Source organism: Gouania willdenowi, chromosome 10 (genome assembly GCF_900634775.1).
Source record: "Gouania willdenowi chromosome 10, fGouWil2.1, whole genome shotgun sequence".
Taxonomy (NCBI): Eukaryota; Metazoa; Chordata; class Actinopteri; order Blenniiformes; family Gobiesocidae; genus Gouania; species Gouania willdenowi.
The window spans coordinates 32,508,741-32,533,958 of record NC_041053.1 but is presented as its reverse complement, the minus strand read 5'-3'; the positions used below and the strand labels follow the sequence as shown (position 1 = coordinate 32,533,958).

General features: G+C 37.2%; 1 protein-coding gene across 1 annotated transcript in view; it reads left to right on the top strand.

Moving 5' to 3' along the window:
• gfra4b (GDNF family receptor alpha 4b) overlaps nt 1–21,884 on the top strand; it is a 58,994-nt gene extending 37,110 nt beyond the window's left edge. The window contains exons 2-8 of the mRNA XM_028459852.1: nt 5,734–6,009; nt 6,732–6,812; nt 10,764–11,109; nt 12,901–13,010; nt 13,688–13,822; nt 19,165–19,325; nt 21,167–21,884. Of these exons, the coding sequence (XP_028315653.1) occupies nt 5,734–6,009; nt 6,732–6,812; nt 10,764–11,109; nt 12,901–13,010; nt 13,688–13,822; nt 19,165–19,325; nt 21,167–21,310 (1,253 nt within the window). The 3' untranslated portion in view covers nt 21,311–21,884. The remainder of the gene's footprint in view (nt 1–5,733; nt 6,010–6,731; nt 6,813–10,763; nt 11,110–12,900; nt 13,011–13,687; nt 13,823–19,164; nt 19,326–21,166) is intronic.
• Nucleotides 21,885–25,218: the final 3,334 nt, after the last annotated feature.

Sequence of the window (25,218 nt, the reverse complement as noted above, 5' to 3'; positions counted from 1 at the left end):
AAATTAAACGCAAAGAGAAATTTGTGGCGTTTTGTCAAACATTAGGTTTTCATGGTAGGTTTAGAGAATCAGATCAAGTCATTGTTTTGATAAATTAGGAGGAGATGGTGTGTTTTGTTAGTTAGGAGTTAGTTTATTGTTTATTAGACTGAGGTACAATGTACAATGCAGCAGAGTTAGCTAGCAGCTAATTTGCATCTGGAGTCCTCAGTAAGACAAATAAATAACACAGATATAAAAATAGAATTCCTAAAATGCTTACGAGTGCAACTCAATAAGCACACAGGACAGTCAGGGTCAAGCAACCATGGCAGTACATCATAAAACATACAAATATATACAGATTTTAAAAAGTAGTAGTATTACACTGTTTTTTTTTTTTTTTTGTTAGAAAATAATAAAAGGTAACCTCTAAATAAATTAGAAACTTAAAACACTGAAATCTGAAAATGCTATTGTTCAGTCGAATACTGTCAACATCAGCCATTTCATTTGTGACAATTTTTTGTGTGCACTTTAATCTGCAACATCAAACTGTAACCCTGCTTCGGTTCTCCATAGACTTGAAATGAAGCGGAATTGTATCAAATTTATCAAAAGCTAAAATAACATAGGCGTCTGAATCAGAGAGTTATTGGAGACAGCGAAAAAATGAAATGCATCGTGATTTATGGAAAATGTGAAATTTGCTTCCATCAAGCCTTTAAGCCTGCAATTACTGAGAATAAAACATTATACATCACGACACTTAGATTACAGCTTACCTATGAGGTGACCAAGTCAATGCCTGGAGAACTGTCTTTTTGATTGAGTTTAATGGACCCATGTATCTGTTATTACTGCAGTGTTATTGTGAAATGTTCCCTCCTCTTTATGAGTCATATTGACACATTTTCTCATTAGAAACCGTTCAAAGTTTGACGAGTTTATTAGAAAAGAAACACAAGGATCTTACCAAGAGAAACAAATAATGAACTCATTTACAGGAACACAAAGTGGTAATGAAATTAAGGATGAGGTCAACTTTCAATTCACCGACAGCACACAAGGACTATTAAAGCAAATTCATATTGACCTCATGTGTGACGTACACATTGTACAATAGAGGTGTTACATGTTTTACATTCAGCTATTAGTGGAGTATGGAGGTTGTCCTAATACAGTTGCAGCACCAGGATTTTGATTGTGGGTGGGCCCCCAGATTACTGATCAGGCCAGTTAATAAAAGTTAATATAAAAAAAACTTTAAAAGACGGGTTCCCCTTCATCTGAACTCTGCTTTTCTCAGTTGAAAATTCAGAAAAATTAGAATAGGAGCAATGATGTTTGTGTGATTAAAGCTATGATTATTCTGAATGGCAATTTTTGATTAGCCAAACAAAGCAAGGCAACGTTATCTAATTCAATTCAATTCAACTTTATTAATATAGCGCAAACAAAGTCCTCTTGAAGTGCTTAAGAAAAAATAGAGTCCATAGTAAGAAAGAAAGAACCCAACAAGATTCACATGAACAAGCATTTAGCGACAGTGGGAAGAAAAAACTCCCTTTTTTATGTAGCATATTTCAGCAACAAGGCATTCAAAGTGATTCACGTAAGGCTTTAAAAACACGACAAAAAGCATTTTAAATTAATTTGAAATTCATAAAAGCAGCTAATTTAAAATCTGAAGGAAGGAACATAGATAAAGCCTGCATTACTGTACTCAGTTATACAGGCTTAACAGCAGTAATTAATTTGTGAACATAGTAAGTATTGTATATTGTTTTTGGCATTAAAATGATTTTAATCACTGTTTTACCGCCATTATGTGATGCCGTGGGTGTCCTAATGCTAGATGCGTAAATGAAGTGACCATATTTGGATTTCCAAAAGAAGAGGACACTTGTTTCTGGGTTCTACGTCAATAATATTGGAGGTTTAACGAAAGGTTTGATAAAATGTTTACGTTTCAAATAACAAATCCTATAGAATTATTATATTGTAGATAATAGTACCTTTTCGGTTAAAAATAAAAATATTTACTGTCATTTGATTTCTGATATATCCAACATGGGCTGCAGCTGGTAGTGAATGACTGGGAATTCTGTCAAACTGTAGTAAACTGTAAAAAATGGTTATTTGAGAATGAGATAATATCAAAGTGGACCTTGTTATTATCAAGTTATCTTAATAATTTAAAACTAAATCTGGACACAAGCAGCAAACTGCTGTAGTGATTGGTACGTCTGCCAAGAAATAAAGTAAGAAGATCCACCTCGCGCCTTTTAAAAGCTGGAGAAAGACATCAGCAGACCCCCATGACCCAATAGGAAAGTCGTAAGATAAATGAATTACATGTGGACACATGGGGCAGAAAATGAAAATGGATCCAGGAGAAAACATTTAATTCTAAAGACTTTTCTACCAAATTAGTGTTAAAAATGTCTGTCCATCCCACTTCAAAATCATTATATTTGAAACTATTTTCGACTGAAGATCAGTGACTTATAAATTTGGAACAAATTCTCAACATTGTTGTTGCTGTTTTTATGAATGATGCCGTGATGGGATGGTATTTTAATTTCATTGTAAATTGTTTTACAATGACAATAGTGATTCTATTTTATTATTTTCTCTTCTATTATAACTACTTCCTTTTCATTGGGTATTGTAAAAAAAAAAAAGAACAAAAAGATTAAAATGAAATCAAAGTGACTAACGTTTCTTGCAATAGAACAAAAAAACCTTTTTGAAAAGGTCACAGTGGTAAAATGAGTGTGAACAATAATAATGAAGCCCTTAAAAAGAAACAGTGCCTACATTCATCACTGCTCTACAGAAGCAGATTAGGGTCAATTTTGATCAAGAAAATTATTTTAGTCAAGAATAAAGTCAAAATGTTGAGTTTAAAAGTTGAAATTTCAAGAATAAAGTTGAAATTTAATGTCGAGATTAAAGTATAAATTTCGAAAATGAACTCAAATGAATAAAGTCAAATCTACGGAAGCTGACGAGGGACAATTCCGTCTACAAAAATCTGTGTATCGATGAATGCGTTAAGCTATACTTCAAAGATGGGTTTATTAACAAAAAGATTTACTAAAAATGTAATCTATTCAGAAGGAAAAAAAAAAACAATCAAGTTTGGAAGAGGTGGAGCAGTCAGTCCATCTATTGAGGAAACAGATAAGTTCCAGTTTTAATGGAGATTGTTGTCATATATGGTGAATTTGCCCTATTCTGCTTCCTTAGATTTCACTTTAATAGCAAACCTTCAACTTTTATCACAATGTTGTAGTTAGACAAACTCTATTAGTTCCCATCACATTTCATTTATTTAGTAATTAAATAATGATGTAATTTTAAAGCTAAACAAATATTTACATCAATCCCATAATGTATTTCTATGTTACAGCTTCACATCTTTCCATGAGTGACTGTAAACACACTGACTTCATGAAGCTTCCTTCTGCATTATATCTCTCTTCAAGTGGACATAATTAAGTCAGCACACAAGGGTAATTGATCAGCTAATTTTCCAGTGATTTATGTAGCAGGGAAACCAAGGACTTAACTGAGCCTCTGAAGACATTGATTACTGACAGGGTTTATTGGCTAAACCAACTGGTACATCGAGACTGGCTTATTGGAAATGTCAAGTCAAGCAACTTATTTGCATTCTTGATTTACGACACTTTGATGCACGGCTGCAGAAGGAAAGCGCAATATTCTGTCCATGAGTTTTGAATGTCCATTTATTTTTCTAGGCAAAGACTTTCTTACCTACCCACGGTTCACGAATGGTGGCATTTCTTAGAGATATTGTCGTGCTGTCAGAAAAAAAGCCAATATTTGATTTTAGCATGCGTTTGTGTTTTAGATTCTGTCCATGAGTACAAAGCACGAGATAAATATTTACCTGTAATGGAAGCAAAAGAAAACACCATGAAATGGAAAATGGTGATTTGATCCGACAATTTAAAATACATTATGAAATTATAATATTTGAATCGTGGGATCTGCTACTGACCGTGCTGAGGAATATGATTTCAGAATAACAAGGAATAGAAATTTAGACATTTCTAAGAATCGACTGCATTAATGAAAACAAGTTGGTTTGTGAATATGTCATATTAATAATATCCACACATGCATTTAATTGAAGTGCATTTAAATTAATTTTATATTTTAAATGATTTAAAATAGAAAAGAAAAACTTCCAGATGTTGAGGATGCATTTGGGTCAGCAGGTTATTACCACTCAACAGACTGTTTTAATGTCATTTTTGTGTTAAAGGATTTTCTCTTTGTTTTAGACATTGAATATGTTAAGTGAACATGCTTTAAAATACAAATGTCAAATCTATAGCACAAATGTACATGTTCATTGTTTCCAATCAACTGTATTAACTATTCTTTCTATAGTTCACTGCAGTTTTTGGTGGTGTTTTTCAATTTTACAAAGCAGCTCCTTTTAATCATCCATTTGCACACACGAATAACTGTCTTTCAAGATACAGTACTTGTGTCTCAGGGTTCTCACCAACAATTTTTCACAGCGTAGGGGGATCACTTGGTGCGCTGACACCCGGAAAATTTGGAAATTCATAAACCTTTGACGGCCAAATTTTGTGAATTAAAGCTAGTTTAAAAAAGTTTTAAAAAAAATATATATATATACTTTAAAACCAAAAGTTATTTGTTGAATTGGTGAAGGGTCATGATGAACGTGAGAGTTTAGATTATGAAACATACTGTTTATATTGGACAGTGATTATGGGTTACAAAGCAGAGGATGGACACAGTAGAGCTTTAATTGAGCTGAAAAAAGAAGACCTAAGCCCAACAGAAAACGGTCCAAACCCATCCGACACAAATGAAGCCGATGTCTCTTTAAGCCCGAACACGCTACAACCCAACACTATTCCATTTGCGCGCATGTAGAATGATTCGGTGCGAGTTATACACATGATGAGCAACGTCATGTGCGTGCTTCAACCGCTACAAGCTAGCGGTTGAACTACGTTGTTTATATTGGATGGTGATTACGGTTATCAAGTGGATAATGCACACAGGCAACATCGGGGGCAGCTAAGTAGCGACAGGGGTCCTCGGGGTCCTCGGGTGAAGACGGGAGCATCCGAGAAAATTGCCTGTAGTGAAGAGATGGTGCAGCTGATGTATTTGTTTCTCGGTTATGCAGATTAAAAAGAGACAACCAACACACTTGGAAGTCCCTTTTGTATCCAAGTGTGCGACAGTTATTATGACGGTACCGATTAAAAAAAGAAAATAACCACAGAAAAGCCCCCCCATGGATTGGAACACAACTTAGGGGTCAACATAACACCATAGGTGTTCACAATCACAGTGCTGGGGGCCCCTAACAGGAGGAAATTGTTTACAAAAATGTATACAAAGAGAAATTTTCTTTGGTAAAGGCAAATTAAGCTTGACGACAGTTTTACCAGATTGACAATGAATGAGGTTTTTGTATTATATTGTATTGCACTAGTTGTAATTCATCACCTGCACTGAAATGTTTTTACAACATCTCCTGTTGGTTTGAATTATTCCACGCTCCACATTTACTTATAACTGTCCTCTTTTACTCAAAGTGTTCCTCTGTTTACTACCCTGGCATTTGATCTGACTTTTAAGTGTAATCTCCCTAATCCCTATATTTCCATTTTATCTTGCTACAAAACCCCTTATCTGTCGTGTGTTGTGCTTTCATTTCCTTGTATGCAGCTCTGTTAGAGGTTATACTGGCCAGCAGGGACTGCCTGGTGGCGGGCGACTCGTGCTCCAGTGATGAGACGTGCAGTCCACGTCTGAGAACGCTACGTCAGTGTGTGGCGGGAAACGGCAGCATGAAGCTGGGCCCCGGGGCCAGGAGCCAGTGTGCCAACGCGGTGTCAGCCCTTCTGTCCAGCCCCTTACATGGATGCCAGTGTAAACGAGGAATGAAGAGGGAGAAGAACTGCCTGAGCATCTACTGGAGCCTGCACCAGTCCATCATTCATGGTCTGTCATTGTGATTTACATCTTATTAAGTCTGCAACCTGAGGCTGTTGTTGATTAAAGCAAAACAACTTTTTTGACAAATGCATAAAGGGTTGACAATGTGTGGTAGAATTCTAATGAAGTCCACTGGATTCTAGTGGCTGGATTAAAATGACAATTTGGTATCCATTTTTAAAGTCTACAGCACATGTGTCAAACTCATGGTCCAGGGGCCAAATCTGGCCCTTTGGAGCATCCAACTCAGCCCGCAGCAGAAAGTAAAAATGAAAACATGAATCAATGTGTAAATTAAATTAAACAATATTTGCAGGGGCTCACAGTTTTCCTGGTCCTTATATTGCATGGTAGCAGTCATATTTAATGTTAAACAGTTGAAGAAACTCTACAAAATCCTTCAAATTACTTCAAATTATTACATAATATTTCCCTTAATTAAATATGAAGATCCTGTTGGGACTGATATCTGTCGTTCTTTACTTACATATTGTTGGTTTCTTAAATATGTTGTATTTTATGTATACGTACAAGTGCAAACTAGGGCACAATAATGTTGAAATTGCTCGTTTTCTCACATTAAAATCTGTGGCCCAGTTGAGATCAAACTGCTGTGTATTTGGCCCCTAAATTAAAATGAGTTTGACACCCCTGGTCTATCTATAGTCTATTTGATACAAGATAATTATTCTACTTACAATATTTAAGCGTTGTTTTTTTTCTTTCAGGCCTCAACTTGGTGGAGAGTTACCCTTACGAAACAGTTCAGCGGGATTATGACTATGTCCGTCTGGCTTCCATTACAGCTGGTAATTTTGTTTACCCTCATTTTCCTGTCCACTATTTAAACCATTTGGTTTAACAACAAGAGCTTGTGCCCAAACAGTCATCTGTAGCAGCACATAATGTACCAGGAAACATAGGGTGATATTCCATAAATGCCACTCTGCATAAAGGCATCCAAACACTTTTTATTCCATTTCCCCAAAATGAGCCTAACATTAAGCAAACTATTTGATAACAATGTATTTTATGCTCCAGAATTTAGAAATAATATATTTAAAATTCTTAGAAGCCCTTTTTAAGTTTCTGAAAATCAGTTGCTGTTTATTAAGGGTGAAATCTGTTTTTACACCGACATAAAAACCATTTATTCAGGACACTATTCCGTTTCACTCCAAGTGTTTAACTAGAACAGGATGTCAGTCTGATAAAGGAATAACAGTAACCCAGACATGGGTAATCAGGTTCACATATGTGGACCTACATTATACATTTTGAGAATCCAATAAGGAACTCTTCCATTCTGTGTAAATATAATATGTCCTCAGTAATATATGCAAACTATTAAATAGCGAGGGGTCTTGTTGGGAAAGCGTAAGTGGAGTTTTAGTTGTGGCTAAGTGTGTATGGCAACAATTATCACTGAGCTATTTGTGTAACATCCAAAAAAAAATAAACATTAAATCAATTATATTTCATAACTAAGTCCCACAGGAAGTTGTTTGAAATGCAGCATTGCTAATTTGGAGCCATTATTGTTTTAATTGCATTTTAATTTTTATGCATTTTTGTATGGTTAATTTTCAATCTCATTAAATCCTATAAATGTATTAAGAAACCGGCAAAATAAAACTCAACTTTACAACACAATCTTAAATCTAAATCAAATGCCAAATATTTCATTTGAACAATCACTTACCAAAACAAAACACTACTCACTTTGTTCTTTTTCTTGTTCTTGTTCTTGTTGTGTACACTCGTTCAAATTGCTACTCCTCTGTTATTTGTGAACGGATCAGGCTGAAATTTGGTAGGTATAATCTATAGATGTGTACACATCGACGCTCAGAGCCCGATTTTCGGTTTGGGGCCCCAAAAGAAAAAAAAACCAAAGTTGATTTCTTCTTTATTTGCGAGTCAAATATTACGACGGTTGTCTGATACCTGTTATCATTATAAAACCATGATCAATAGGTTGAGTCATTAGTCTTTAAGTCTAACTGTTGTTTTCCATTCAGTGTGTATCCAAAAGTTTATTTTTAACAAAAGGAAACTATGCATCACAGGTCATTTAAACATGAGTATTTATTTTGATGTCTTTGGGCCACATTTATTAATACATTAGATTTTTTTACAAGAACACATATTTATTTCAATCAATCAATCAATCAATCTTTTATTTGTATAGCGCCAAATCATAACCAATGGTATCTCAAGACACTTTACAGTAGAGCAGTCTTAAGGACGGACTCTTCATTTTATGGATACACACATGCATATATACGTATATACACATACATATGTATCCCACACCCAACATGAATTCATCATGGCGGCAAGGAAAACCTTCTGTTAAGCAGCAGGAACTTTGTGTGGATCCCATTCCTATGATGAACAGCCATCCACGTTATGCTGTGTTGGGTGTGTGCAGAGGAAAGGGTGGAGACAGAGCCGCTGAGACTCTGTAACTCCACACTGAGGATCCCATGGACCTGCAAGACAAAAGCCAGAAGGAGTACAGGAGCAAACACACAAGGGAAGAAGCAGACATAGAGGGAGTGTTAGAGAGAGGAATGGGACCCTCTCCGGTCCCTCTCTAACCTAAATGACCTCTCTCTTAATGCCCTCTCCAACCTCTCTCCAACCGAGCATGCCAGACCCCCCCGGCAGTCTATGCCTATTGCATCTTAACTATGAGCTATGAGCTGGTTCCTAACTAAAAGCTTTACCAAAGAGGAATGTTTTGAGCCTAACCTTAAAGGTAGAGAGGGTGTCTGCCCCCCGAACCGTGGTTGGTAGATGGTTCCAGAGAAGTGGGGCTTGATAACTGAAAGCTCTTCCTCCTATACTACTTCTAGAGACAAATGGAACAACGAGTAGGCCAGCATTTTGAGAGCGTAGTGTTCTGGGGGGATTGTATGGCACTACAAGCTCCTTGAGATAGAATAGTGCCTGTCCATTTAGGGCTTTATAAGTGAGAAGAAGAATCTTGAATTCTATTCTATATTTTATGGGAAGCCAATGCAGAGAGGCTAATACAGGAGTAATGTGATCTCTTCTCCTAGTTTTAGTCAGTACACGTGCTGCAGCATTTTGAACCAGCTGAAGTGTCTTAAGCGACTTGCTCGGGCAGCCTGCTAAAAGAGAATTACAATAATCCAGTCGAGAGGTAACAAAAGCATGGACTAGCTTTTCGGCGTCGCTCTGAGACAGGATAGATCTGATTTTAGCAATGTTACGGAGATGAAAGAAGGCAGTTCTTGAAGTTTGTTTTATGTGAGAGTTGAAGGATAAATCCTGATCAAATAGAACCCCAAGGTTTCTAACAGTTGTGCTTCGTGCCAGAGTAATGCCATCTAGGGCAGTTAGGCTAGCATAGGTTTCTCTAAGGTGTCGTGGGCCCAGTACAATAACCTCAGTCTTGTCTGAGTTAAGAAGAAGAAAGTTTTGGTCCATCCAGGCCCTAATGTCCTTTAGACAGGCCTCAAGTTTAGATAGCTGATTTGTCTCACCTGGCTTCATTGATACATACAGTTGGGTATCATCAGCATAGCAGTGAAAGTTAAAGTTTCATACACAAAGCAATTCAATGTGCTTTACATAATTACAAAGTGCAACAGAAAACATTTCACAGTTTAAAAATTGACAAGAACTTTAAAATCAGCAGTAAAAACATTGAAAATTAGCAGTAAAAACATCCCTCATGTGGGTGAAGCTGTGCAAGCTTTTTGTTATTTTGCTGGTTTGTGCCGATGTTTGACCTTATTGATTGATTCAGGGGCTATCTGATCTGGGGGGGTTGTGAGCTTTTCAATTACAGAAAACAATGTGTGAGAATCATTGACGTTTTTAGCAGTAATTTTAGAAAAGTACTACCGCCTCGCTTTGACCAAGCCGTTATTGAATTTACGCAGACTAATTTTGTACAGGTCTAGACCAGTGTTTCTCAAATGGAGGTACGCAATGGCACTACGGTACTTGAGAGAGAGAGCGAGAGAGAGAGAGAGAGAGAAAGAGGAAAATGTACAAATGAAAGCATTAGAAATATGGGGTTTTATAATGTTTTTTCTTAATGATGACAAAGATGCACTAAATGAGAGAAAAATACAGATCACTAAAAATAGAGAGACAGAGAAACAACGAAACGACACTAAAAGCACACACACTGAGAGAGAATTATTTATACAATACCAACCACACACAAAAATGACAACAAGAATACACAAAATAAGAGCAAAATATACTGAATAACAAAAAAGAACATACAAACAACAACAGAATACTTGATTACAACATGAAATGAAAATACAAGGGTCAGTCTTGGTCCCACACCAGGAGGGAGATGACCAGAAATGATAGAAACTACAGAAATAAATCTACACAGGAGGCATTAAATACTATTTCTTTCCACTTATTTACAAAATGATAATCTTTAAAATGTGTGTTATCACTCATTCATTCCATCATTATGCTCTATAGTTTTTTTGTTTTTTTTTCTCACAGATTTCTGAGCAAAATGTGTTAGTCGGTCAAAGTGAACACTTGCATTCAAAAGTTAGAGAAAGGGGGTATTTGAGTCAAAAAAGTTGGAGAACCACTGGTCTCCATTTACGCTTAACTCTTCTTCAATCAGAAAAGGACACAGTAACTGATAAATCGGATGATCTTTTTACACTGCAGCATGTTAACTCTTCATTTTCCCCAGCAGGTCATACATCACTTTTTTCCACGTTTGTGAAATGCCATTTTATCCTCAGATACTGATGTGAGCATGAACACTGTGAACCACTGCTTGGATGCAGCCAAGGCCTGTAACGTAGACGACCTGTGCCAGAAGCTCCGCACAGAATACGTCTCAGCTTGCATCAAACCCACGGCCAAGTCCGGCCTGTGTAACCGGCCCAAATGCAACAAGGCTCTGCGTAGATTCTTTGACCGAGTTCCTGCCGATTACACGCACGAGCTGCTCTTCTGTCCGTGCACGGACACAGCGTGTGCAGAGCGCCGACGGCAGACCATCGTGCCCAGCTGCTCTTACGAGAGCTCAGAAAGACCAAACTGCATCACACAGATGAGGATCTGCAGTGCTGACTATGTGTGCAGGTAAGATGGAGTTTAACTAGTCTTTGTCTCCAGTTTGTAATAACAGATGTTTGATTAAACCTCACTTTGGCCTCTCACATCACCGCAGTAATTTATTGATTTAATATTTCTGTAATCACCACTTTTGTTTTGTTTAATGGTCCTGATCTTTTCACACAGTAGCCCAATCTAAATGAGTCCAAACTGTAATTATTCCCATAAATCCTTCAGTTAAGATAGTTCTCACCCAACATTTCTTGGGTCAGAAATATCTTACAAGTACTTCAGTACTTTGGCTCTTTAGAACCAAATAAACAGCCACTCAATCAACAAAACGGCTCGCTGTTTCACCCTAAAGCTTTCCACCAGTGTTGGTTAGAACACCCCAGAGAGCCTGTTGGAATAACACATTAAATATTTAGCACATATAAAGAGCTAGATGGATCAGCGTTATCGCTCATTGCTATCTCTAGCTTTGGCCATTATTTTTCCAAAGCCCAATTTCACTCTGAGGGCTTTACTAATGATCCTAGATCTGGAAGATGAAATATATTACTTTTTAGATCACTTTCACAAATACAGTCCAGTGCTTTCATTCTTAACCACTACTGCATATACTTCTGTATGGTATAGAGGCAAAATGCTGCAACCCTGATAGTTTTTTATAGATAAAACATATTGTAGGCTTCATAGATCAGATGGAGTGGTTTTACTTCATTCTGATATGGAGGGAAATATAGGAACAAACTAGAACAAAAATGTAATCAAGCGAATTGCTTTGGCATAACACAAATAAAACAAAAAATCACAGTAAGAATGAAGTAAAAACACTTCTATGCACCTGTTTACGGGACTTCACATCCCACAATGCAATGCGTGAAAATGTCAACAAATTGGGTGTTTAGGATTTTGACCTTTTTCCTTTCTTTTTTTAACTAAACAATATTTGATTCATTAATCAATGAGGCATACACTTTGATTTTTATCTAATAAAAATGTATTTTGGGTACCAGCTTTAAGTAAAAAGGTTAAAATGAGAGAGCTTGTAGAATGTGATGTGAGCTTAAAAAAAAATAAAAAATCTACACACACGAAATTAATTTTATGTCACAAATGATGGAAAAAAATGTGAACCTGAAGAATTAACCCAAAGAACATATTCACACATGCGTGATCTGAATGTAAATTTGCAGGAAAAAAAATGTGTAGAACGATATTTACACAAATAAAATGACAGCTGCAAACTTGTAATCCAACATTTACCGGCATGTTTTTTTTTTAGGCAGTGGCTATCCGTACGGTTGCCGAATCTGTTTACTGACTTCCTATCCGTAAGCAGCACCCTTCATTGGTCAGTTGATAACCCTAACCCTAAGACTAAACCTATCCGTAAACCTAACCCTAATCCTAAAAATTGTTGCAATATAGTTATAACCTAACCCTAACCCTAAGGCGCTACCTACGTGCACTTCGGTAAACTTACCAATTGCACCGGGGGTTGTCCTTACGGCAACCGTACGAATAGACTCTTTCTTTTTTTTAATTACTTGTGCCAATTATCATTTACAATCACAACTCTGCGGCTACAACTTCTTGAATATGCCACTACACATGCACTTCTTTTCTTGCATGAATCTGCGCTGCTTGAGTTTTGCAACACATTTTGTGAGACGACTGTTGCAAAACACATTTGTACCTGTAGAAATGAAATTCATTCCCCCCAAAAAAAAAGTTCAGAAAAATGTGTTATATACAAACAACAAGAGGGATTCATACTGAGGCAATCTCCAGACACTTTGTTTTCTTTTTTAGGTCACGCCTGGCTCAATTTCACTATGACTGCGAGCCGTCAAAAACTGCTGCCAGTGGCTGCAAGCAAGGAAACTATGGAGCCTGTCTACTTGCCTACACAGGCCTGATAGGTAGGTGCACACCTGGGAGGTCAGACAGAGCCGGAAAAACTGAACCAAATTAGGAGAAGGAAAGCAAATACTGTGAATAAAGGCACTTGCTGTGTTGCTGTGTGAGAGGGGGGAAAGGAACATTGGAGCACAGGCGCCAAATGCTCACTGCTGGAGAAATTACAACATCCAGAGTACATGGAGGTTAAAAAAAGCTCCCACTCCAAACTGAAACACAAAAGAACTCAATGCAATTTCAAATTTAATCTGTTGTATGAAAGGGCATCAAGGAAAACAATAGCCACCCCTTCTCCACACACTGGGGAAAAAAGCTAATCCAATGCATGTACATGGCATCTCCATTCCTGTCTTGTCTTTATTAAAGCACTAAAAATTCCTCCGTCACTGGAGAAAGAACCAACAGCAGCCACAGAGGACAAATCCCAACACTTGAGACTCTTCTGAAAGCTGAAAAGCAGGCGTATTACTCTCTACGCTCTATAAGCTCATATGCCATTAGAGTGAGCGTACACCATTCTAACGAGATTATTATCATTTGTTTGCTGGAGGTCAGAGTGTAGAGGAAATGTAATGTCCACTAATGTTACAGAAGAAAAAAGCTCAGTGATAACAATGCAACAACTCAAAGGCCAATGAATATTTAATACAGATTAAAGCCCAGTGCTGTCTCTCTCCAGGAAGTACGATAACTCCGAACTACGTTGACAACTCCACATCCAGCGTGGCCCCATGGTGCTCCTGTTCAGCCAGCGGAAGCCGCAGAGAGGAGTGTGATCATTTTCTGGGATATTTTACCGACAATGTCTGCCTCAGTGAGTGTCTAAAGCTCTCTAAAGCAAATAAAGATTTTTTTTATTACGGCAATTTATTTTTATAAAAAATGTCTTTGTATTAATTTATCTATTTTAAGTTATTTTCCAACCCTAATTGTTCTGTCTGTAGACCCAAGCCTACACTTGGACAGAAAGTTAGATGAAAAAGACCAATTAACTGAAATTACTTCTGTTCAATTGGGCGGCACTTGTGCTTTATCCAGTGAAAAATAGTTGGAAGCTGGATGTCATTCAAGATTATACATAGAAGTATTGGTAACAAGTGAAGTTTCATACATAAAGGCTGACATTACGCTTTCATAATTATCACATGACACCAGTCATTAGCATGAATAAGGTGCCTCGAAGACTGTCATTAGGTGTCATTCTTTATCCCTAATCCTTCGTTACCCTAACACCTAAACCAAACCCTAACCTTAACCCTAATCCTAACCCCACTAGATCCTGCCACCTAAGCCAAAAAATGCAACATAGCCCCAAAGGTGTCATCATTTAGCCAACGACACTTACTGACAACCTAATGACGGGATTCATGTTACCATATTCATGCTAATGACTGATAATGACAGCGTAATGTCAGCCTTATGTAGAAAACTTCAAATACAGTGTTACCGAAAAATGTAGGCTAAATGAACCTATTTTAATATAGCGCCACATACAACAATAAGTCATGTGGGGTATATAATGTATATGTTTTACAGGTATATTTATATTATTATCCCCCGCCACAAAGTGGAAGGGAGATACAGGTTCGGGCTCCATTTGTCCATGCGTCCGTCTGTTCGAGTTAAAGGGGACAGCTTTTCTCAGAATCTGTTAGGATAACCAGGGTATCAAAACCTTAATGGAGTTTGAAAATGAAAAGTGCGCAATTATTTTTTATTTTTTCCGGAGTTAACGCCCTTGTTCCGTTTATTCTTTACTCTGGGTGAGTTTGTGTGTTTTGATTGTTGCCGTAGTAGTCGGAAGTCACCATCTTGAAAGCCCATGGCCAACTGGTCTGCACTAGCTAAGTTCTTGTATTTTCGGCTTGAAAAAAACATATGCTTGTGAGTATGTTTAAGTGTACTGTTTGATAACACCCCTAAGATTGTGTTTGTGAAACTTAGGCATACACAAGTGTGTTATAAAAATCACTGGCAATTGTGGCAAATGTTAGCATGAGCATATACATGGGGTTTCCCATAGCATGAAGCTAGCAGACTTTTTGAATAGTGGTATTTTTATTCCCCCGCCACAAAGTATATATAGGTTTGGGCTCCGTCCGTCCGTCCGTCCGAGTTAAATGGGACAGCTGTTCTCAGAAACTGTTTAAGGTAGGATAACCAAATTTGGTCTGTGGCTTCAGGGTATCAATACCTTGATGGAGTTAGAAAATTAGAAGCGTGCAATTATTTTTTCCGGAGTTATTGCCATCACAAGTAGTATTTAATGAACACGCACAGCTCATACTTGGAGTACGGTATGTTCTTCTTTTTTTCACACATTGAGCAACGCATACATGTACAAGGGGAGACATGAAACTCCACACACAACTGTTTTGACTGTTTGCATCAGAAATCACTGTAATCATTTTTGGAGAGAAAATTCAACATGGATAGCCAATCCTCTAAACACGCCACAGACAGTTTCGTTACTGACTTTTTGGTAATTTGCTGAAAATGCAATGCACTGATGCCCTCATATCATGTGAAATCTTCTGGATTTAAATGTGCTGCCATAGCTCTGCAAATAGAGCATGATAAATGTGAGGAAAAACACTAAAGTGGCACTTTGTTATGGTGGTAATTTGCAGAGGGAACCTTTGACAGAAGGTGTGAAAACCAGTTTGACATGAGGTGAGCTCCAGTGATAGGACCACTAGGATGAGGCAGATGTTTTTTTAACCTGTAACTTGAATAAACAGATATTTTTAGGCTGGCTTTTTTGTGTTCTTCAGTTATTAGGACTTAATCTGCCTGTACACACTCCCATGTTCACTTGCCATTGTTATTGTAAAAAAACAAACAACTGTATTGTCCTACTGTTTTTAGACACTGACAAAAACAAGTTCAACAAGAGCACTCAGCACAAATCTCAGCCAAGATCAATATCCCCTCTTTGTCAGATATCTGGATCAGTGATCTATACTGTGATCATTCACACTTTAAAGGCTCAGAAATAATTTCATTTTTTTCTGACAATTGAATTGAAATTCGCAATTTGAATCCGATCTGGATGAAACTCGGTGAGCTAATTTTGGAACCGATTTACCAACCATACATAACAGAGTTGAATTTCATATGAATAGAATATGAATGAAAAGATAAACATTTTTGAAATTTCACCAATGATGAGCTATAGGAATGTTTTTTATTTTTCAAACTGGTCAAGAATTAGTATAATGATCTGGATCCCCTCCACATATTTAATGGGATCTTTCATGACTTAAGGTCTATCTTTGGTTAAAATCTACTTTTAAATAGGTTGAGTACTTTTGAAATGATCCTGCTAACAAACAAACAGATAGGTGAACGGCAGTGAAAATATTACCACCACCAAAGTCATCAAAAAAGACAATAATATCCTTATGAATCTATGGAATATACAACAAACCATGATACACTGTTTCAGACATTCACGGATCCATTTGATAGGCACAATTAACAATAATCAGCCTATTACATCACATTAAGGCAGTTTTGAATGTAGAAAGGGTCAGTATTACCATACTTGTTCTTAAATATGGTCAACTTTTCACTTTTCTCAATTTGCATTTTGAGATGTTCCCTGAATTCATCCTAAATTACTATATATCATCCATTTATTCATCCATTAATTTTACTTGACTCCACCAAGGGATTCTTGAATATCATAGCAAGCTTTATTAGAGACAAAAAACACTTGTTTTATAGTAATAAATTACCTAAATTGTGTCTTGGGAAAACTAGAAGGACACAACTATTATAAAGAGATCTCAGGAAGAAACTGAAGTATTTGCAAAAAGGTGCCCTAATGGCTGACCGCTTGTCTTAGCCATAGCAAAGATAATCCAGCTCCTTTACAAAATGCATCCCAAAAATCCATCGACATGGAGAGAGGGAACAGTACAGAAACACATATTTACATTGTAATGTTTAGTGCAGTGCTCTGAGCCCACAATCTAGTTTGAGAACATGTTCAGTGAATATTATATTTCTAACTGTAGTTATCTTCCACCAAAAAGTGGAAAATAATCCACCTCAATGAATTGTTTTCACTGAGGTGGATTGTAAGTGATGTAGCTCCTGCTACATCACTTACACCTGACCCACATCATGAGTCAACACTCATCTCTGAATCAAGCCATTTTCTCTGTTTTCAAACCAACACTGGTGTTGATTGGTAAATTATTGTCTCCAGTTTAATTCTCTGCCTCCTTTTCACATCATCAGCTTTCTCTGCTCACCTCTGCTCTGATTTGTGAATAATTGATGTCCTTATTAGTGACCTCAGTCGCTGTCACACATTCCGTACACATAATGGTTATGTTTGCTGAGTATGTGTATGGAGGTGAATCCTCGGCCGAGCTTTTCTCATGGCTCGCAGCCTTGTAAAGATACAGAGAGGTCTCACAGTAATTTGGCCTTTGCGAGTGCTCTAGGAGCTAATGAGGTCGCTGTGGAGAAGCAGGTGCAGTGTGGAAACTCGAAGAGAATACTGAGTGTCTTCTGTTTAGTCCTCCTCTACTGACCCATTCAGACCGTGCAAGTACAAGGTCTTATTTTTAGCACCAGATTGAAAGAATAATGTTTATGACAGAGCACGGCCACGGTGTACCAAGTGTGTGTAGCCTCAAGTTTCACAAAATCGTTCTTAATACTGTAGACTGTTATTTTTTACTTGAAATTGAATGCATTTTGATCTGGGTTTGGAAAGCATACTAAGATGACATTGAGAATAAGCTCAGACAGATTTATGTACAGATGCACATTGTGCAGGACCTGATGGCATTTACAATAGGAGCACTCAGAGAACTCAAATCTCCACCACTTGCCAGATATCAACTTTGCCAAATATTCAGTTATGGGAATCAGTGATCCTGATCATGGCACCAAGATCATTCACCCTTTAGAGGCTTTAAAAGAAAGAAATAGCATGTGGGCAATCTAGATCCAATCTGGAGGAAACACAATGGGGCAATTTAAGAACCCATCCAACATAACCAGGTCAAATATAAAGATCGAGGGATCTGCTCCACATCTTCCATGAGGTGAGGTCTATCTTTGGTGAAAACTTTGTAAAAATCTGTGTAGCACTTTTGATGTAATCCTGCTAACAGAGAAACAAACAAATAAATAAACGCCAATGAAAATATTCTATCCTTAAAGCTGCAGTATGCAAGTTTGTTTGGCGTCATTTGGTCAAAAATTGATAATCATCTATGAGAATATTGTAATTCAAAGTGTTCTGACTGAACAGTGAACATCTACTCCTTCTGTCAGCGTTATAGTTAGGCTTTAGAAATACAGGAGCGTGATGCTGGATTTCAGCCAATCTTTCTACAAACAAAGTGCTCCCTGAGCTGATTTGGGTGTTACTATTGACTGTTCGACTAAAGTCAAGCGCATTCACGTACCATTGATATTAAAAGTGTAATAGCGGGCGTTCCAGCAGAAGTCCCCGTTGCGGCATAAAACGCCGTGGTTACACGGAAAGCAAGCGGAAAAAGGAAAATCGATGTGGAGAAGCAACCATTTACAGGCACAAACTTGCTTGGGCGGAACGGACTCCATTGCTGTCCCTCTGACTGGGTATATGGGGTGGACTGCGTGCGATCCGCTTTCAGTCCGTGCACAGTCTGCCCCACATATCGAGTCAAAGAGAGAGTGATAAATCGGTCGTAAACCTAAGAGAAATAAATTCAAGAAGGAGAGAACATATGAAATTCAAGTTTTTTGCATGGACATGGAGTGTCTGTCTGCTCAGCAGCTGCGATCAGGAGGTGGAGGAGCGGCTATGAGCTTCTAACTGTCCTCACAGCAGAGAGTGATATGTGCTTTCATGTCTCTGAAACATCAGAAAAGTCTCCAAAAACACAAGATAAGGTCCCTACTTTTGTCAGTAATTTCTATTAGTAAAAAAAGTTGCTCAGGACTCCACAGTTGTGTGCGTTCATGAGGTTACCGGCAAGGGACGATAGCTTTCAAAACAGGGAGGGGAGGGGGGAGCATGGTTGTTTCTATACAAGTCTCACGGTTCTACATACTGCAGCTTTAATTGGCAGAGTAATAAATGAATAGGAACAATAGTCATGGTGCGGCTAAGTTTTTTTCTTTTTACTCTTGTGTCTTGTACTTCAGGCCAGGCTTTCATGATGTTTGGGAGTGATGCAGAACAACAGCCGACTCGACTGAGCCAGCAAAGCACACCTGGCAATAGCAGAAGAGAAAACAACAGCACGTCTCCACAGCAAACCACCGAATCTACGAGGAACGTCCTAGATACAGTATTACCAACTCAGGTGTGATCTTCTAAATGTTTATATGACTTTATTCAAATACTTGTACTTTTTTAAATGTAAAATACAATGTTGCATTGCAATATAATGGACATTTTTCAATTTAGTCAGTAAAGTGGTTGAGCGTTAATTGTAGCTGTTTAAAAGAAATATTTGGGTTTTTTTTTGTTTCGAAATGTTAGCTACTTATTAGTAATGTTGCCACGACATAAGGGAATGATTTAGAAATGTGATGGATTGCTCTGATTATTTAATTTAGTTAGTGTGAAATGTAATTTGATCACAGCTATTCTTAGTTTGTCATACAGTCCTGGTAATGTGGGGCAATAGCAACACAGCGGCTGATTTAATGAGGTTCTAACAGTTAATTGGGTCTCAAAAATATCTGCTGCAGCCTTATCTAAGGCACAATATCTTAGAATGAGCAGACACTGTCTATAAAAACTATGAAAATATGAAAAAGCAACAATGAACTGTTTTCCCAATTAACAATCTGAAAGAACACATTACATTTTAATTCAATCTAGTTTCATTTGACTGAAACTGATTACAAAGAAATTCTGATTGTTTTAAGTTTTGGGGAAATTATTAATACATATATATGTGATCAACACAATTGAGTAAGTCCTTCTTTCTTTTCTTACAAAATTGAATATGGTTCTTGACAAAAAAAAAAAAAAAAAAAAGTTTTACAAGGTCTTTTTCACTCTTATGCATCTTCTGGTGTTTTTCTTACAACTGTTTCTAGAGAGCTAAAAACAAAAGAAGTTGCATATCTAAAGGTAGTTAGATGTAGATGCTGAATTATTCAGTGCAGTAGCAGTCAATCCTAAAGCTACTCAAAATAAATGTGTAAATGAGGGGAGAACCGTCTTAGAGTGTTGAAAGTTTGTGTCTTGAAGGTTGAAAAGTAAGTTCTACTCATGTAACTCTTACTGTTGAAGTGAGACAAGTTGTTCAATGACTTAGTTTCAGAGTTTACAGTACGCTGCGTGGTTAAGTGAACACATTAGTGGGTTCAGGTGCTGCAGATGTTGAAGTTATGCTCATTTTGATACAAAAAAGAAAGAAATTGGGTAGCTATATCTACTGAGAAATGTATTTTAAGATATTTTAAATAATAATTATAGAACTGATGCACTGTGAACATCAATTGCATTTGGGATAAAAAAAAGAGAGAGAATATAATGAAATAAAAAAAATAAAATAAAAAAATACGCCTGCAGAATGAATTAAAACTCAAGGTTTCTGCCTCCATTTGCATTAATTTGGGTTTTCTGCCAAATATATTTTGGTATATTATTCCTTGTTCAATATGAGAATAAAAATTAAAAAATCACCCCTGTAAAGCTTGGAATGTTGTAGCATGAAATACCATCTAAATCAGCATTTTTCAATCTTGGGGTTGGGACCCTATGTGGGGTCGCCTGGAATTGAAATAGAGTTGCATGAATGTCTAGTAATTGGTTAAAAACTAAAAATAAAGTAAGTAAAAAAGGATTAAAAGTCTACATTTACAATTGTTTGAATTATTATTACAGTAATTTTCAAATACACATCACGCACAATAAATATCAAATAACTGTATCCATGACTTAAACTTTCTCAAATATAAATTTAGTAAAATGCAATATATACATTTCTGTATTTGTAACAAACTTCAATAAACATGATCAAAAACGAATTCTCGAAAAAGCAGTGTCTCTGGAGTCGCTGGACATTTGTAATATCAGAATGGGGTCACGATCCAAAAAAGGTTGACAACCTCTGGTCTAAGTAAACCTACAGATTCTCAAAAATCACTATGTGTCTAAAAAAATCTGACATCCCTGTCTTTTTTTCAGGCCTTGGGGAATGAACTTTTGGTGGGTCACTCTACTCTGCCATTCAACAGTCTCCCAAACTCCTCCTCAGCTCACAGTCCAATGCCTCGCTCTGCCTTCAGCTTCCTGTTGGTGCTGCTTCACTTCCTGTACAATGGATACTAAACCTGACGAGCACTCTACATATACAGTACATATAGCAAGAAGGCAAACCTCTGCCCTGTATATATGTACAGTGAAAATTGTTTTTCTATTTTTGTGTCTAAACAGACTGGTTATACCTGCCAGAGCCTGCTGAACGCTGCTCATTTGTACATTAATGTTACAATAAAGACGAGCTGAAATGATGTTACCCTTGGACTAACCAGGATTTCCCCTTTTCATCTGTGTTCGTATTCAAATGACGATAAAAAACAGCAACACAGGTGTTTATTAGACAGACATTCTGTATTTACAGGAGCTTGTACATATAATACTACAGAAGGAAACGAGGGACGCATCCGCTGTGAACAGGAAAAACAAGACAAATGACTCAATGGATAAAAGAGGACAAATATTAGTGGGACAAAGGAGAGACCACTGTGCCCATTTTTTTTACATATCTGAGACAGCAAAATCTATAATATTTAAGAAGATGTGACGTACCACATTGCATAAGTATATCCCTCGACTATTGCTTTTTGTCCATGTCTTTCAGATCACATTCTTTGCTTCCACTGAAGCTTCAACCTGATAAATAGCCGACAATACACGTTTGTTTGATTGTTTGTTTTTTTAAAATGAAAACAGGTTCCCAAACATGCAGAGAAGCAGTAAATATCTTTTCCTGTAGCTGCTGCACTTTGTGCTTGTTCGTGTATTTCTCATTGTATAAGTGAACATAAGGAGCTCAGAGTTTTTTGGCTCACCCACAGTTTCTGTGTACAGGCTCTTTGTGACAGTGACAAACCATTCTGTATCATGTGCTATGAAGGGGAACCTGTAGTGCTGCAAATAAAAGGCATCTCATCTTTATGTAAAGGCAACAATGTAAGCCTGATGCTTTTTTTCTCTTTTTATTAAACACATTTTTTGCTTTTATTCTGCTTTTTCACCAGCTGAACAGTATCCTAGGGCCTGTACTATGACGCTGGATAAGTACTGTATGTCCGGGATATCTATACTATATTAGCGCGCTTCACCTAACCAAACATTCTCTGCCAGAGAGCAGCTGTAATACGAAGTAGGATATAAACTCATATTTCCTGCCTTGAGTCTCTCCTCCCTGCTCCCTTCCCCTCTCCCACCACTCCCTCACCTAGGTGTAACACTACTCTCCCTTTTTATATCCTCCTTATAATAAAATGTTTCTTACCCTTCCATAGGGTGATGGTCACAATTATGCAATAAAATAAATTAATTTATTTCATTGCAATAACAAAACATGCATTGCTGTCTCAAAATGATTGCACTTATTGTAGTGTTGACCTTTGACAGCATGTGCAGACAAGTTAAAAAAAAAAAAGGATATAAACTCATTCACTTGAGACATGGGATTTGAGCCTGGCTACGTGCGCGCTCTTGTGACCAATCACAAACAGAGAAACCGTGCAGACTTGCATCACAAATTAGGGAATATTTCTTGAAAAATATGAAGAATTAAATCCGTAATTCAGACCAAAAACAACACTTGCTGCAGTAAAAGCAGGAAGGAAGGAATGCAGGAATTAATTACTGTTAATGCTTAAATTAACAGACACTGATCATTTTCACTTTATAAAGGCACATACTGTACCTTGTCTGTGGCTCTGATGCTGCATTCATACAGATCAGCCAACGTCAAAGGTGGACAATATTTGTATTTTATATAATCTTACAGGAATGAGGCTCTCTGTGTCACCACAGAATACATGAATTAATTAATTAATTTATCGGTTTGAAAGTGCCCGACGCCTGCAGGCTTTATCAACTGACTACGTAGGACAGTCCATCAGATATAAATCTATATGTTTCCTATATGATGTCATCGGTAAATGAGAGGATTGCATCGACGCCTAAATATTCTCTCTCCTGTCAGCTATCAGATCAGATCCACACAGCGACGTGTTCACAGAGTGATCCTCCTTTTATTGGACAGGTAGTTTTTTAAGAGAGCTGATTGGTCAGGAGGAGGGGCTTTATACTCGCTCACATCCTAACTAGAACAAAACCTGGTCCTGACCAGGTTAGACGTTCAGCCTCAGTTACCACCGGTAAGAAGTTATGGTTATACTTTACTTGAAGTTTTATACATAAGGTTGACATTATGCTGTCATTAGTAGGTGTCATGAAGGCTGTCATTAAGTGTTGTTTGCCAAATTATGACATCTTTTGCTAAATTATGACACCTTTGGAGCTATGTTGGCATTTTTTGGGTTAGATGGAGGGATCGAGTTGGGTTAGGGTAACGAATGACACTTAATGACAGCCTTTATGACACTTTATTCATGATAATGACAGGTATCATGTCATAATAATATCAGCGTAATGTCAGCCTTTATATATAAAACTTCAAGTGAAGTGTTACCGAAGTTATCCAGGGTCGTGGCACAGCACACACCGAATAAATCCTGAAAGTTAGCGTGATAAGAAGAAATCCGTGATGACCTCTAACCTTTAACACCTGAACATTGAAGGCTCTGATATCAAATTTAAGAGTCTGTGGTTGAAGTTTTTGAGAAAGTCTAGCTTTTGATGAGAAACAATATGTAGCATTGGCACTAGGCTCAAGCAGGGGGTTGTGTCGGGAACGCCATGTGTTGTAAGTGATTTGCTATTTAAAATATGGAAATCACAACTACAATACCCATAGTGGATCAGTCAAGGCCTGTGTTAGCAGAGACTGCCACTGGGGCTGTTAGCTTCTGTCAGCTAAAGAAGGAGGGACCAGATGAAGGGGAGGAAAGTGGAGGTGGGAGTATAGGGACTGTGGACGTGAGCACAATTATTGTTAAAATAAGAAAGTTAGCTAGAGATATGAAGATAGAGGTAAAGCAGCTGGAAGGGAAGTAAAGCAAGGGATTTAATCTCCTTTGGATTTTAATTGGCATGTTGGAGAAAGTATGATTTCATGCAATAGGTGAAATGTTTAAGGAAGATAACAGTCTGATAAAATGATGCAATCTGACTTAGCTCAAACCACAGAGGGAGGAAAAAAGCAAAATCAACTAAGTTAATGAAGTATTTAAATTTGCTGAAATTTCATTTGTGCATTCACCTCATATTTTGGTCTTTTGTGTGAGTGTTTCAAATTTTGCAGTCCTTCACAGATTATCCTATTAAAAACCTTAGGTGACATAGATAGGCACTAGGGCTGGGCGATATGGACCAAAACTCACATCTCGATATTTTAACTCAAAATGTCGATATGCAATATAAATCTTGATAACTCACTAAAGTCTTGCAATAAATACAATTCTGGGTTTAATTTGCTGATGCAAAATGCCACATAAACAGCTTTTGGCTTTTTCTCCTCTAAGGGACAGCATGTGTGAGTGAGTTCTGTAGTGTGGCTTGTTTAAGGGAAGGTTTGGTTTACGATCCACTCAGAAATCCATCAAACCAAGCAACAACTCCTAAAACAAGTATTTTAATACAAAATAAACTACAAAATAAAAAAAAAATATATATATCGATATAGGAGATATTGTAATTTTCTATATCACCAAAACAGAAATTGCGTTATATCTCGACTCTTGATACACTGTATTGCCCAGGCCTAGTAGGTACTCAATCTCCTCTTTATCGCATATCACAACATTTTAAAGTTTAATCAAAAAACTTTGCAATAATTTGTACCTAGTTTATTGCAAATGAAGTTCAAATAAATCAAAAACTAAAGGTGAACATGTAAATTAGTGAAAGGAAACAAACTAAAGCAAAGCTTGTTGTTTACTAGTTTCAAAAAGTTAAATCGGCACTATTACACACACATTTCAGTGTTTTTTTGAAATATTGATTACACAGACCTGGAGAGTTCACTTTGTTGTTATCCACTTAAAAACATTCAAGCAATCATTGTTATTCTTACAAATGTCTGCAATGATATTCCTCGC